At 35.2% G+C, this 15,647-nt stretch overlaps 1 protein-coding gene across 1 annotated transcript; it reads right to left on the bottom strand.

The window, feature by feature from the left end:
* Positions 1-3,137: 3,137 nt before the first annotated feature.
* LOC107827683 (cytochrome P450 734A1-like) lies at positions 3,138-6,589 on the bottom strand. The gene is made up of 5 exons (XM_016654870.2): positions 6,204-6,589; positions 5,844-6,067; positions 5,456-5,700; positions 4,748-5,141; positions 3,138-3,614 (listed from the first exon to the last, which is right to left on the bottom strand). Exons 1-5 carry the CDS (start codon positions 6,478-6,480, stop codon positions 3,189-3,191), a joined length of 1,566 nt encoding a protein of 521 aa, XP_016510356.2. The 5' UTR covers positions 6,481-6,589; the 3' UTR covers positions 3,138-3,188.
* Positions 6,590-15,647: the final 9,058 nt, after the last annotated feature.

The following is a 15,647-nucleotide window of genomic DNA, read 5'->3' as shown; positions in this document are numbered from 1 at the left end:
AACTCGAGTTTCAAGGGAAAGCGGTTTCGAAGGAAGACAGTTCAAGTTTCAAGGAAAAATGGTTCAAAGTGCAAGGGAAATCAGTGTCAAGTAACAAGAGAAGACGGTTCAAGTTCAGCAATCAGGCGCCCGCCTGGAAAATAAGAAAATTCAATTCAAAATGCAATAAAGGTCAGCAAAAAAAGAAGCTCGCGTCAAGAATGCGAGTTAGCAGTCCTGGATGATCAACAGAAGTTAGTCACAATCCAGAATAAAAAGAAAAAAAGAAAGACAAGAAGTAAATCCAAATGCAGAAGTTAATGAAAGATGTGAGCTGCTCAAGACAGGGCTGAGGTCACAAGCTCTGCATGTCCCGCCTTGGTTTGAAAAGCTCAAGAAGATTGAACCAACACCTGCGGTTAACAAGCATCAAGATTCATATCAGAGTCCGCATGAAGAACCAACCAAGACTCAAGATCAAGCTTCAAAAGACTCATAGATAGGAATCTTATAACTCGTAGCTGATAGGCTTAGTTAGTATTTTTTATTTTTGATTTTGATGTAATAACGGGACCGTGGAACGGAACATCAGCGGAACGGCATGTCGCTCGGCTCTCAACTTCGGCACACTCCATCATCTCACTCACTTCTGAACTATACGTAGCCTGATTCCTTTATAGCCAAAGATATGTAGGCAGCTCTGATACCAGGACTCGGTCACATTTCCTTTTTCTCTTAGTTTTAGTCTCTCCAAATAAGGGTCGGGTCAAAAAATCTGTCTAGTCGTTCTTTGTCTGAAAATACTTCGTCTTTCCAGTCAAAGAGGAGCAGTTGTAGACATGTGATTTTTGACCCTTCCCAAAAAAATTTATACTTTAGCATGTAAATATTTAATTTAGGTCTAATATCGCTATTTCAACTAATTTTGACTCTTTTACTTTATTTTATTACAAGAAAATGAAAATTACAAAAAATATTTATTTTACGTACCTTTCATAAAGTAAAAAAAAAATACAAAAATAGTACCTTATTTTTATCTTTATATAATCTTGAAAAATACAAAAAATATATAATAGTTTCATGTTTTAATATAGTTTAGTTTAATTAATTAGAATTTGTTTTTGCATCATGTAGTATAGTTATCTTATATTAAAGGAATTTAGCTATGGTTTTGAATAATATTTTTTGGAGTCTTCTTTCCCCAAAATTGAGACACAAAAAGACATGGTCCAACCCAATTACCCTTAGCCCATTCTTCCCAACTCATTAGCCCATTTAAGTGCAAGATTTAATCCTAGCGATCTATTTCCTTCTAATCCAATGGTCATCATCCTTTCCCACTTCCATATAAAATACCCAATTATAGTAACCCTACAAAAAAAAAGTTTTTAATCCCTAGACCTAGACCCCAATGAGGACAGTCGTTCCCATTATTGTTTTGAGGATTTGAATCCACACACACAGACACAGTGAGGAACGAACAAGTGCTTATATTTCCTTTGTTCCGGTTGCTTTGAATGGCGACAATAATTTCTGGTGCTTAATTTGGTTTCTTTGGAAGAGCTGGTTCCATCTTCGTCATACTTTAAACACGGGGTCTCTCTTCATGTTACTGGAAAGCCGCAAGAATATAATGTTATTGGAGAACTCGAATCTTGAACCCGAACTGCAATTTTCAGCTTCAATTAAGGTCCATTCTCAATTTGTCTTTACCGTGGATTAGGTAAATATTATGTTTGTTGGCTTATGCCAAATCATTTAATTGCTTTATTTTAGTTAAAAATATTGAATGCTTGTTTGAATTGTTGAACTACATGAAGCCGTGAAATACAATACTCTCATTAGTGTTAGTTTATTGGGTTTGGTCTTAGAATATTTACTTGTTCTTATCTGATATTGGACTTGATGGCTGCTTTTATTATTTTCCATACAAGATTGCTTGATTACTGTTGTTCTTAGGGTAGATATTAATAGCTTACTGGATGCACATGAGCATTGCTATTTTATGTGAAGCCTTTCTTTTTTGGAATTTTTTTATTCTTAAAAATTGAAAAACTAAAGAAGGAAAATAATGGCTGTAAAACAAAGACAATGGTTGAAGTTGTAGCTACTGTTATATAGATAATGATCATTGAACTTACGGCTAAGGGGCATTTCGTTCAGTTTTGGCCTCATACACGGATAATTCCTTCCATAATTCTTTTGCCTTACAATAATTTCAAATTAGCTTTAGGAAATAACTAATCAATGGGCATTGTAGTTTGCTCTAGGCGCGATTAATAAAATCATCGTGGCTATGGGTACGGTTCCCGTGGCATGGTCACGATACGTAATCCCAATTCGGGTGTACATTTATGTGACCCAAATCCAAATCTTTTTAACAACGTTAGATAAAACGTATCGAGGACCGAGGGTGCATTTATGTGACGTGGTCCAAGATATGTTTTAGACGACGTTGAATCCTTCTAAAAAAATATCTAAATAAAAGCGGCTATAAAGTTAAAATGCACATAGGTTTAAACATGTACCAAAATCAAATAATAGGCCAATTATAACAGTTGAACGACCGTGCTAGAACCACGGAATCCTGGAATGCTTAACACCTTCTCCCGGGTTAACATAATTCCTTACCCGGATTTCTGTGTTCGTGGACTGTAATACAGAGTCAATCTTTCCTCGATTCGGGATTTGAAACCGGTGACTTGGGACACCATAAACTATCCCAAGTGGCGACTCTGAATTTTAAAAATAAAGAATCCTGTTTCGATCATCACTTAAATTGGAAAAAACTCTTATGCCCCTTTCCGGGGTAGGCAAAAAAGAGGTGTGACACCTGAAACCGTAGGCCACTCTCCTTTTAAACCTTTGTCACGTCTTTCCCTACTCTACTTGGATCCAAAACGGATCTTTTGTTGGGTTGTCTTATCCTTGGGCTTCTATGTGGTCTAGCCCTTGGCCCAACAGCTTGGCCAACCTTTGTCCAAATAACTGGCCCACAAGTATTATCTAAATTATTTGTGTTCACAACAGTTGTTAATGTGCTTATATCATTAGTCCGGCTATTCACTGCTGAACAAACAGTGGATGATCGTCAAAATTTTGCAAAGATTTAGAAGAGGGAGATTGGGGATTTGTAATGTACACACAGAACATTTGATCTGGAAAATTTTGTATTTGTACAAGCATGAACATATATATAAGTATGTCAACTACAACTTTTGGAAGATAATGGGAGCACCATATTGTGGACATAAGAGCATCAAAATGGTAGGAGCATGTTGATAAGTTGGAGAAAGATGAAAAGAAAAACGTTGCAAAATCATAGCTATTGCTAATTTAGCTTGCATAACAGCTAAATTTTGTCCAATGCAACGGCGGGCGCCTAAGCCAAAAGGCATAAATGCCATTGGGTGTTTTGCTGCTTGTGCAACTCCTCGACCAAATCTTGCTGGATTAAACTCATTAGCATCTTGTCCCCATAATGTTGGATCATGATGAATTGCTATAATTGGTATAAGAAGCTCTGTCCCTTTGGGTAATTTGAAATTCCCCAATTGTGTATCGATTTTGGCTCTTCTGATTGCTGCCACTGCAGGTGGATATAGCCGCAAGGATTCATTCAAGATCATTCCGAGCTGCATGCCATCAAAAATAGAAGATTTACGGAGGTGGAACCAATATTTCAACCTTTATGGGGTCTGAATTATACAACGACTATTTCATGTGTTAGTGATTGGATTCTAAATTTAATATTTGTACATATTTAATGAATTCTTAATAATATACATTGTTTGAACAAAAACTACTAGATTCGGGTATTTCGGCTTGAGCCATATATAGAACCATACGAAAAATAACGCGTTATGATTTGGTAGTTAGTGTTTTGTGCAGAATCTCGAAACAATTGTAAAGTGAAAAAAAATTGTATGTCTAACCATGTATAATTAATGTATAATCTACGTATATCAGTTAGAAAATATAAAAAAATAAATCTGATCGGCTATTTGTGTAAAATTCCCTAAAAAATATTGACTACAACATGAGTTGACATCTTAAGAAACTAAAGGGCTTTTTTCACTTTAGCCCCCTCCATAAATTATTTACATTCGATAGCCGAAAAAATATATAAAATTTATTTAATTTATTTAATTTATATATATATATATATATTCGGTTATTATTTTTAAAACATTGTCATTCTTGCCTCGCATAGTAGAACTAATACCAAAATTTGCACAAGTTTGTATTCTAGGCACCACAAGAAAAATTAACCTAATTTTTTTAACACTATTAGGTCACGTAAATAGTACAGGTAATATTCACAGTAACAAGTATGGTCAGGTAGCTTAAAATTATGGTAAATAACCTATTATAGTAGGTAATATTTAACCTTCATATATGGTAACAATATACATTTTTGTACGATTTGTACTTAGCAATGTTAACACCTGATGGGGTAAGTTCATATGGAGAAAATATGAAGGGCGCATAAGTTAATAAAGAAAATAGTGAAATTTGAGATTTCCTTACTTTTAATACACATTTAAGTCAAAAAGATTGATGATCCGGTCAAATTAATAAGACAAATATATAAAAAGCTTATCCAAAAAGAGAGTGAAGAATCATCTGACAGAACAAAGTGTTGGTCTGTTTACGGTTTACCTTTACCACATGCATAGACCAAAGTGTTGGATTGTTTTAACAAAAAGCATGATCATGCTAAATAAACAAAAGGTATATAAACTTTAATTAATTCATGCTTAATTACCGTCTTAAGCTTGGCGAGGTCGTCTTTAGAGGGGGTATCACGTGATCCACAGACACACAAAACCTCCTCGCGTGCAAGTTCCTGCCACTGAGGATGCATGGCCAATAAAATGGTTGTCCACGTCAGCAAATTTGACGTCGTATGTTTGCCGGCAAAGAAGATGGTCTTGCATTCCTCGACAATGTCATAAACTGTAATGTTTGAACTATTTGTATATTCATTACTTGTACTAGCTTTGATCATTACTTCCAATAAATCATTCGGACATTCGTCTGACAATAACACCTGAGTACCCTCTGAAATTTTTCTCCTTTCTTCAATAAGCTTTATCAAAGATTTTCTAACCTCTTTATCCAATCTCCAAGAAATTCTATTCTTTTCAGTAGGCAAAAACCTGTCATAAACACAATATAAAACAATTTTTTTTCACTTTACAATTGTTTCGAGATTCTGCACAAAACACTAACTACCAAATCATAACGCGTTATTTTTCGTATGGTTCTATATATGGCTCAAGCCGAAATACCCGAATCTAATAGTTTTTGTTCAAACAATATATATTATTAAGAATTCATTAAATATGTACAAATATTAAATTTAGAATCCAATCACTAACACATGAAATAGTCGTTGTATAATTCAGACCCCATAAAGGTTGAAATATTGGTTCCACCTCCGTATATTTATTATATATAATTGTATATTTACCTGTATCCAGGGATGAAAACTTTCTGATAAGCTTCAGTGGCATAAACCATTTGTTGTGCTTGCAACTCAAAGATGGCTCGTCCATCTTCGTAACTATTTCCGAATACAATACGCGTAATCACATCTTCTGCTAATGTTTGGAACATTTTCGAGACTTCGATTTCCACCTTGCCGCATTTTGACGACATTTTTGACCATTTGTTCAACATCTCCCTCATGCTCTTCCCCATCATCGGAATCATTAGCTATATATATATATATATATATATATATATATATATATATGTAGGAAAATTAAAAATAAATTAGAAATTTTTATACGTAAACCTTTTTTTTAACACTGACAGCTAACTAATTGGGAAAATACAGCAATATAGCTATGACTAACCTTGAGATTTTCAATGTAGAGTGTTGGAGTAATAATCTTCCTATGGTGAGCCCATTTTTCTCCTTTTAAACTCAGCAAACCATCACCTTCAAGCTTCTTTACAAGAGGGGGTGACTCATTTTTCTCAAAGCTCTCTGATTTAAGGACGAAAATATCCCTAATAAGAGCTGGATCAGATATGGTCACACGAGCCGTTGGTCCAAACCATATAACAAATGTTGAACCTACAATATTTATTTGATGTGTATATATACCACCAAATTAAAATTAGTTTGTAGAATTAAACTAGAAAGATAACAAGTGCATGTACAATATTAATAAAGTTCATTCTCGAGATAGGTTAATCAAAAGAGAAATTACCATAGATTTTCTTCCAATGATGGTAAAAGGGGAGAACTCTAGGAAGAATGTCATGAGAGAAAGGCCAAGGACGAGATAATAATGGAGTAGTGAAACTTGCAATCTCTTTGAGGTTACCGAACAAGAAATGATATTTAGGACCTCTGATTCCTTGTTTCCAAAAATGTTTTTGAATTCTTTTTGGTTTCCACCAGAGATGAACGATCGCTCTCTGTGTAAACAACAGTAAAACATATGAAAAGAAGAGAAGACATAACCAGTGAAAGCAAGCTTCCATATTGTGAACCACTGTTTGATAACAGCAAATTATTCCTCCTTATTTAACTGGATACAGTTTTTCCTATATTAGAGAGAGAGAGAAAGATTCTTTGTCTCTGTTGTATACAAGATGAAATATTGAGATTGTCCGGTTTTATAGCTCATTCCCAAGTACTTAATTACAGAGAGACAGAAGATCTCTCAAAAGAGAATTAAAATGTTTATTTATTCTTTTTTTCCTTTGTTACCCTAATTAGAAATGATTTAAGTTATACTAATAATGTAAAGATTTTCTTACATTATATGTGTATTGATTATTTACTAGAAGATTTTTTTCTCATTCTTTTACGGTTAATCACTTAATTAATATTTCTATAAAAAATTATTGTGTTTTAAATAAAATGATGGCGTAAGTCTTTTCTACAGTACCGTCAATTCATCGCATTCTCCGTAGATTGCAATGCATCGAATCTGCTGCTTTTATTACAACCATAATTCATTTGCTGTTAATGAAAAATTCAATGAAAGAATCGACTATTTATCCCATAGTCCTACTTCCTTAAGTGGATCTAGTACATGTATTTTCCTATCACGATCAAGTATGCATTAGATTCAATTATTATGAAGTTTCAAGATTTTAATTAGCCCAACTTTGAATTTTTGGTGTGAGAGAATTGTGGAAGAGCCTATAACGAAAGAGTGACGAAAAGATTTTTTTTTGGTCAATATGAACTTTTAGGGACCAAAATTGTATTTGTCAAAATCTGACCACTTCAACCAGGGCCGTCACGATCGTATTTTTGCCACTGGGTAGGAAGCCAATAGAGTCAATTCAATCCCTCTTTTAAGACATTCAACACAACAACAAGAGCAAGGCATTTCCGCAACCAGGAAACCTCACTGCCCCAGGCACGCCAAAATCGTGGCAAGGATAAGAGGGTTTTTCGACTATATATACAAGCGCAAGTAAGCTCCAAAAGGGGAGTCTTCTCCTCCTGGAGCATTCTCACAAAATAAAGAGATCAACAGAACTCCACTGGAAAGGGAAAGAAAAGAGGGTTTTTCGTATGAAGAAGAAAGAGTAAGCTCCATCCCTGTACCCTAAAAAGGGCAAAACAATTGTAATTCTTCTTCACCCTCTACGGAGAGGGAAGACAGCGCTCAATTTTGAATAAGATCTTTTGGTGCTCTATTCGTCTAATGTGTATTAATTAAGTTTGACTACAATTTACCTCTTCATCTTTGATTGATTTACTTAAAAAGAGTTAAAAATCTTTTAAGTCAAACAAAAATCAAATATATAGAAACTATTTTTTCCGTTACTAATTAATGGCTATTTTTCTTGTAGTGATGCTATAGCGGCAAGAATGATAATTATAAAATCACTTTTCCAAAGTATGTTGTTGATTTTCTAATGCTATATAGCGTATTTGAGATATTCATTTCCTTCCTTAAAAAAACATTGAAGTTAAAGGCTAAAACAGTATGCTTCTCCCAATTAGCAATTTAGCATGCGAGGTAGGGGTGGGCATAAAATCCGAAAAATCGAATTCCGAACCGAACCGAATTAATTTGGTATTTCGGTTTTTTTTCGATATTTCGGCTTTTTCGGTACAAAAAAATTGGTATTTCGGTATTTCGCTTCGGTATACGGTATTAGATTTTTGGTATTTCGGTATACCGAAATTCCGAAATAATTAGCCAGTAAATGGTTGCGGTATTGTGTTAGTTTGTAGATTTTGAAAACTATTGAAGCCTGTTTCCATAAGTATTTTGAGTTCTATCTACCATTTATTTGAAATGAGATGTTCTTTTCAGGTGAATGTTCATTATAAGACTTATTTATTCCTTTTCAACAGTAGTTTTTCTCACTGTTGAACTTGATCTAATTGTGGTTTCAGCCTAGAAACTTATCCAATCTCATGAAACATGAATATTATTGCCATATAGGGATAGATGAGGCTGATGACTTAACAAGCCATATCATTCGAAATTAGTTATTGGTTTAGCTGATATAGTTAATCTAATAAATTTGTATCAAGATATTTCACAATCACAATCTCTTATGCAGAAGCCTTAGAACATAGATTTGGTTTAAACCGAAACCGTACCGAAATCATACCGAATCAAAATAAGAAATACCGAACCGTACCGAAATATTTTGGTACGGTATTTGGTATACACAATTGATAAACCGAATACCGAAATACCGAACCGAAATTCTTAAATACCGAACCGAAATACCGAATATTCACCCCTAATGCGAGGAGCTGGATGCATTTAGAACCTAACGTGGCAATTTTACACCATATGGTCCAAAAACCGAGTAAGAAGAAAACGTCTATTTTTAATTTACATGAATATATGATGGACAATAACTTGAATTAATTAGCACCATATAATGATTCATAATTTGCATGTAATACCTAATTTAAACAAGGTTTGCAAGAGACATGCATTGACCCTAGTTCCAATAGGGGTTCCGCAAATTCAGATAGAATCATGTGATTCTTCATCCTTATGCGTGCTTGTGATCTCAATGTAGCGACAACCTTCATGATGATCATACTATTTTTTTGATTACATCGGTTCAGTATTTACATTGGAATATGACTAAATTCAAATTTATATTAAAAAATTAATGTGAGGATCAAATCATTCCCTAATAATAATAATTTCATATTCAAGACTTTAATTCAAAAATTTTATTTGAAAATGAAAAAAATACTTACCGCTCCGTTGCTAACTTGCTGGTATGATCATGCATCCTATTCCCTACGAAATGAGTCAAAAAGGAAATATATGAAGTGTAAATTAACTGGAACTCACGCATATGTCTTTCAATCATTTTCGTTTCATGTCATTGAACTATTAATTATGACTATAGACCTAACTTATCCCCCACCTATTAGCCAATCAAAACAATCCCTTGAATAAATTCTTTACCAACCTAATTAAGTAATTAACAATACGCCACAAGGTTTTTAACCCCTGTTCCTAGAAAAGTTGGCAATGTTCAAGTAACCATAAACTAAAAATATATATCACAATTATTAAAAAGAGATCATTTGCACTTATGCAGGCAAAAGCAACTGCCATATTCTACAACTCTCTTTCAGTTGTTTCTGAACTTATTTTTAAAAGATGAAGTGATGAAGTAATCCCAATATAGTCAAATGCGGGACCATTCATGTGGATACAAGAGTTTCACGAGGATTGATCTTCAATAATTCCAGTGATATTGTATTGGCTACAGTGTCTCTTTTAATAGAATAGAATATTATGACGTTCTTTTCTTACTTTTTAGACAGCGAACTCTTTTCTCGTCCTCATCACCGGTTAGTAAACTGTATTTGTAAAATAATTCTGGAAAATATAAATGAACATAAACATAAATAAAAAATAGAAACAGAATTTTAATTCGAGCCTACTAAATTCACAGTGTTTATTTAAGAAATTTAATCCCCTCCTGTACCCAAAGTTATGGATTATTTCTTCTCAGGATCAAACCCCAGTGTTTCAGCGAACACAAAGTTCGGTAGCAAATCACACTTATTATTACTTTTTTTTTTAAGTTAAAATATGCAGAAGGAAGGAGAAGAACTCAGAAATTCGTATGGAAATTCTGAGCAGAATAGTCTTGTATTTACAGTCAAAGTTGGGCTGAAATCTAAAGAGGTGCAACTCTTCAGAATGGTTGTTTATGCAAAACGGCCACATCATAAATGTCACAACATAAATGACTATTTACTCAACAATAAAGAGGGAAAATTAAAGAGTGTAGTTTAATTTTCAGTTACATAACTGAAAAACGGATTGAATTTAATATTAATATTTATTAATCTGTTATTAAAATAAATATTTAATAGCATTTCTGTTAATGTTTTACTATTAACAAATAAATTCGGTCCAAAAAATCAATCAATCGATCATTTGACCAAATCCAAATCCAAATCCGAAGCCGAAGCCGAAACTAAAGCCGAGCGAGCGAGCGACGACGGCGGCGCGAGACTTGCCTTCTTCTCAACTCTTTAAAAGCTAGAAGAAGAGCAATTGCTTATATACCCATAAAAACCTCTTCCTCTTCCAATATGGGACAATGCACCTTTGCCAAGAGGAGGAAACTTAAAATTTCACTTAAAAATTTCATTTCCCTCCATTTCCCATTCACCCTATTTTAAACATATCATATACTTAAAATCCCAATAATCCCCCACATAAATGGGGAATGGCTATATCACGAAAATATGCATGAAAAAGTGTGTGATTCGCAAGCAAGGATTAATTGCATCTGGATAAGTAGGTTTCCCTTTGAACTTTCTGTAGTGAACCTATGTCGGATATACTCGGTCAATCGGTAGAATTGAGATCTTTGAACCGTCGAACTTTGGTGTATACCTAAACAACCATAAGTTACACAACCAACCCTTAACCATCTTTGGTTCTCATTGTTGTGTTTGTTTCAGCCATGAACACCGTCTGGTTTCATAAGTTCGTAGAGAACTGGCCTTACAAAATTCTCCTTGAAGCGGCTAACACTTCACACTTACATAGGTGATTCCTAAACGTGTCTTCCCAGAGATACATAATTTGATATGTCCCGTATCAAATTTAGAAATCATTAAAAAGCCTTAATGCATTATCATTGGTACTGAACATTGTCTCATCACGAGAATAGACCAAAAGTTTAGTTAACAATATTGAATCATCATTAATGACTTTGTTTGATCTCCTTTAACCTAGATCTTGGGATCTCCAGTCTTCTAGGTAGAGTTACTGCCACTATGACTTGTTCTCGGCCACAGTCCCATTCCCCTTGATGACTTCTCAACTACCTCTCTAGTTAGGCCTTTTGTAAGAGGATCTGACACATTATCACTTGACTTTACATAATCATCGTGATAATTCCTCTAGAGAGTAATTGCCTAAAGGTTTTATGTCTTCGTCGTATATGACGAGATTTAACGTTATACATAACGCTCCCAGCCCTTCCAATTGCCGCTTGACTATCGCAATGTATGCATATTGGTGCCAACGGTTTGGGCCAAAATGGAATATCTTCCAAGAAATTTCGGAGCCATTCAGCTTCTTCACCGGCTATATCTAAGGTTATGAATCCAGCCTCGATTGTAGAGCGGGCATTACAAGTTTGTTTGGATGACTTCCAAGATACCGCTCATCCACCAATAGTGAATACATATCCATTTGTGGACTTGGAATTAGTTAATCCGGTGATCCAATTTGCATCACAGTATCCCTCAATGACCGCAGGATATTTACTATAGTGCAAAGCAAAGTCCTGGGTATGTACTAAATACCCCAAAACTCGTTTCATGGCCATCCAATGAGAATGACCTGGATTGCCCGTATATCGACTCAATTTACTTATAGCACAAGCTATATGTGGTCGTGTACAATTCATGATGTATATTAAGCAACTCAACACACGAGCATAATCCAATTATGATATGTTTTGGCCTTTGTTATTTGTTAATGCAAGATTCACGTCAATTGGAGTCTTTCCAACTTTAAAGCCCAAGTGCTTGAATTTTTCAAGTACTGTCTTAATATAATGAGATTGTGGCAATGCCAGACCTTGAGAAGTCCTATGGATCTTAATTCCCAGAATTAAATCAGCAACTCCCAAGTCTTTCATATCAAACTTGTCAGTTAGCATGCGCTTAGTCGCATTTATATTGGCAATGTCATTACTCATTATTAGTATATCATCCGCATATAAGCAAACAATGACTATGTGATTTGGAATATTTTTAATGTACACACATTTATCACATTCATTTATTTTAAAACCATTTGACAACATTGTTTGGTCAAATTTTGCATGTCATTGTTTGGGTGCTTTTTTTAGTCCGTAAAGGGACTTAACAAGTCTACATACCTTCTTTTCTTTACCTGGAACCACAAACCCTTCAGGTTGTTCCATGTAAATTTCTTCCTCCAACTCTCCATTTAAGAAGGTTGTCTTAACATCTATTTGATGAATTTCAAGACCATAAACGGCAGCTAACGCTACCAACGTTCGTATGGACGTAATTCTTGTAACTGGAGAATATGTATCGAAATAGTCAAGACCTTCTCGATGTCTATACCCTTTGACCACAAGTCTTGTCTTAAATTTATCAATAGTGCCATCATATTTTATTTTTCTCTTAAAGATCCATTTAGAACCCAATGGTTTATTTCCAAGAGGAAGATCAACCAATTCCCATGTATGATTTTTCAGTATGGATGCTATTTCACTATTGACTGCCTCTTTCCAAAACAATGATTCCGAAGAAGACGTAGCTTCTTTAAATGTTTGAGGCTCATTTTCCAATAAGAAAGTCACAAAATCTGGTTCAAATAAAGTAGACGTTCTTTGACATTTACTATGTCTTGGATCCTCCTAATTAAGTGTACTTTCTTTTGTTTCTTCCCGAGGTCATTTAGATCCTTCACCAATTAACTCGCATTCGTTTTTATACGTATATATATTTTTAAAGAACTTAACATTATCTGATTCTATAACCTTATTATTATGAATATCGGGATTTATCAGTTATTTATGAACCAAAAATCGATATGCTTTACTATTAGTCGTATATCCTATGAAAACACAATCAATGGTTTTCAGTCCTATTTTTACCCTTTTGGGTTTAGGAACTTGCACTTTTGCCAAACACCTCCACACTTTAAAATAATTCAAGTTGGGCTTCCTTCCTTTTCATTTTTCATATGGAATGAATTGTGTTTTTCTATGAGGTACTCGATTTAGTATTCGGCTAGCCGTAAGAACGGCTTTCCCCCACAAGTTATATGGAAAACCAGAACTTATCAATAATGCATTCATCATCTCCTTCAATAAACGATTCTTTCTTTCTGCAATCCCATTGGATTGGGGTGTGTGAGAGGTTGTTGTTGTCACACCTCCTTTTTCCGCACCCGAGGGGGGGCGCAGGGGAGTTTTTTCCAATTGAAGGACAATCAAGACGGGATTTGTTTATTTATTTCAGAGTCGCCACTTGGGAGATTTAGGGTGTCACAAGTCACCAATTTTAATCCCGAATCGAGGAAAATAATGACTCTATATTATAGTCTGCGTACCAGAAATCCGGATAAGGAATTCTGTTAACCCGGGAGAAGGTGTTAGGCATTCCCGAGTTCCGTGGTTCTAGCACGATCGCTCAACTGTTATATTTGGCTTGATTATCTGATTTTATACGAATATGAACTTATGTGCAAATTTTAACTTTTAACCGCTTTATTATTATTGTTTTTACAAGAATGTGAACATCGCTTAAAACGCGTCTTTGGACTGCGTCACATGAAATGCACCCACAATCCGGAACGCATTTTATTTGATGTTTTGAGATTTGGATTTGGGTCGCATGAAATGCACACCCGAGCTTAAGAAAGTAAATTATTAAACGCGCGCCTAAAGAGACTAACGTGTTATTATCTTTAGGGAAGGCAGTGGAATTCACTAAACGACCCTCCCGAATTCTAAGTAATTTTAAAACAAGTATTTACTGAGGGCCCCACAATTTGTATTTTTATTCGACGAGGCTCATCTCATTCTTATTTTTTATTATTATTATTTATTATTTATTTATTTTTTATATTTTTTAAAAGGATGCCATTTTTACGTCTTTAACAATACTAAAACTTACGGCCTCTGTACACCTAAAATCCCATGACTTGTTAGAAGTTTAATAAAAGGAGTTTAGTGAATCCAATCACATGGGACGATTCACTTGCTTTTTCATCCATGTGACTCATCAATACTAAAGAAATCTCTAAAAAAAAGAACATCTGAAGTTTATCATTTTCCAATTCCAACAAAACAACTCATAAAGGAAACGACAAAATATTATTGAAACAAAAACATGAACTCATTCAAATCTAGTTACCTACAATGCAGAGGAGCAAACATAATTTATTGACATTTAATAGCTATACAAAATTGATATTTACGTGTGGTCATTCATGTAGAGAAAACAGAATAGCATATTAGGTAACGAAATAGCCACTGATCCGTAAAGAGGAAGAAGGAAGGTCCTTTGCTACAAATTTAGCTAACGATGGCCAAATCTGCCTCCTTTGTAACAGGCTAAGATTTATTGCAAAGCCATGGTTTGTTTACGGTTAAACCAAGAAACATGAATAACCCTTAATAAAAAAAACACTGGTGGTTCATTTAGAATTAAACATGTCAAATCGAAGCACCAGAATACATAAAAACACTTGATTAAACCTGGGTCAACTTATGAGAATTCATTTTAGGGGTTCAAATTCAATCAATCTCATATGTTATGCTTCCAAATATACAAGTAAACTCATAATCTTGTACTAAACAGCACATTAGGGAATGAAAGTCACAGGAGAGCAACAATAAATCTGGATTTCATAGAAGATAAGAGAAAAGAAATTTAATTATTCTAACACACAAAGAGATACAAGTTCGCGTGCGTGTACCTAATGCCCAAAGTGAAGTGTAGAATAGCCAAGCAAAAACGAATGGAGCTCAATCAGTGAAAGAAGAAACAACAGCAGCAAACCCAGATTCTTCTTCTTCTTTTCTTTTTTTTTAGAATTTCTAAAGTTTTTGTAACCCAGACTTTCGAAGCTCTCGCGGATTCAACAATCAACCATCAATTTTGGAGAATAAGATGTCAAGAGAAGGATTAGAAGCGGACCTTACTTTGTCCTCAAAGTAAGGGACCTCGACGAACAACGACGACCTCAACGGAACCGACGACTCGAACCAAGATTGTCAATGACCTCGACACTCACCTTCTCTCTTTCGACGACCTTGACGGGCTGTGGGTTGTTTGGGTGATGCGACGCAGCAAACGCAGGCGACGCCTGTGTACGTGAAGCTGCAGTTGGAGAGGTCGTTTGGGCAGTTGACGACGGGGGGTGGTTGGACGACGCAGCAGCGATGGCTGCTGCTTGACGGGTGGTCGATGGGTGCTGCTGGGGTTCGGACGGTGGAAAGGCTGGTCTCAGTAGGTGTTTGGACGTGGGGGGTGGTGGTTATGGCGTTCGTTTGGTGGTTTACTGGAAGTTTGGGTGGTGTAGATGGAGGGTCGACGATGGAGTGTTTGGTGGGGGTGACGACGGGGTGCGACGATGGTTATGTTCCGGCGAGGGGGAAGTGGGGAATGGAGTTTGGGAGGAGGAGGG

The sequence above is a fragment of the Nicotiana tabacum genome, chromosome 6 (genome assembly GCF_000715075.1).
Source record: "Nicotiana tabacum cultivar K326 chromosome 6, ASM71507v2, whole genome shotgun sequence".
Lineage (NCBI taxonomy): Eukaryota > Viridiplantae > Streptophyta > Magnoliopsida > Solanales > Solanaceae > Nicotiana > Nicotiana tabacum.
The sequence above is the reverse complement of the archived record's forward strand: the minus strand, read 5'-3'. Positions and strand labels throughout refer to the sequence as shown.

Bases quoted from the DNA above. Each gene is read 5' to 3' on its own strand.
- LOC107827683 (XM_016654870.2), bottom strand. From the start codon at position 6,480: ATGGAAGCTTGCTTTCACTGGTTATGTCTTCTCTTCTTTTCATATGTT. The intron at 5,701-5,843 runs GTTAGTCATAGC...ATATATATATAG, and splicing joins TCTACATTGAAAATCTCAAG to CTAATGATTCCGATGATGGG. The intron at 3,615-4,747 runs GTAATTAAGCAT...GATGGCATGCAG, and splicing joins ACCTCGCCAAGCTTAAGACG to CTCGGAATGATCTTGAATGA.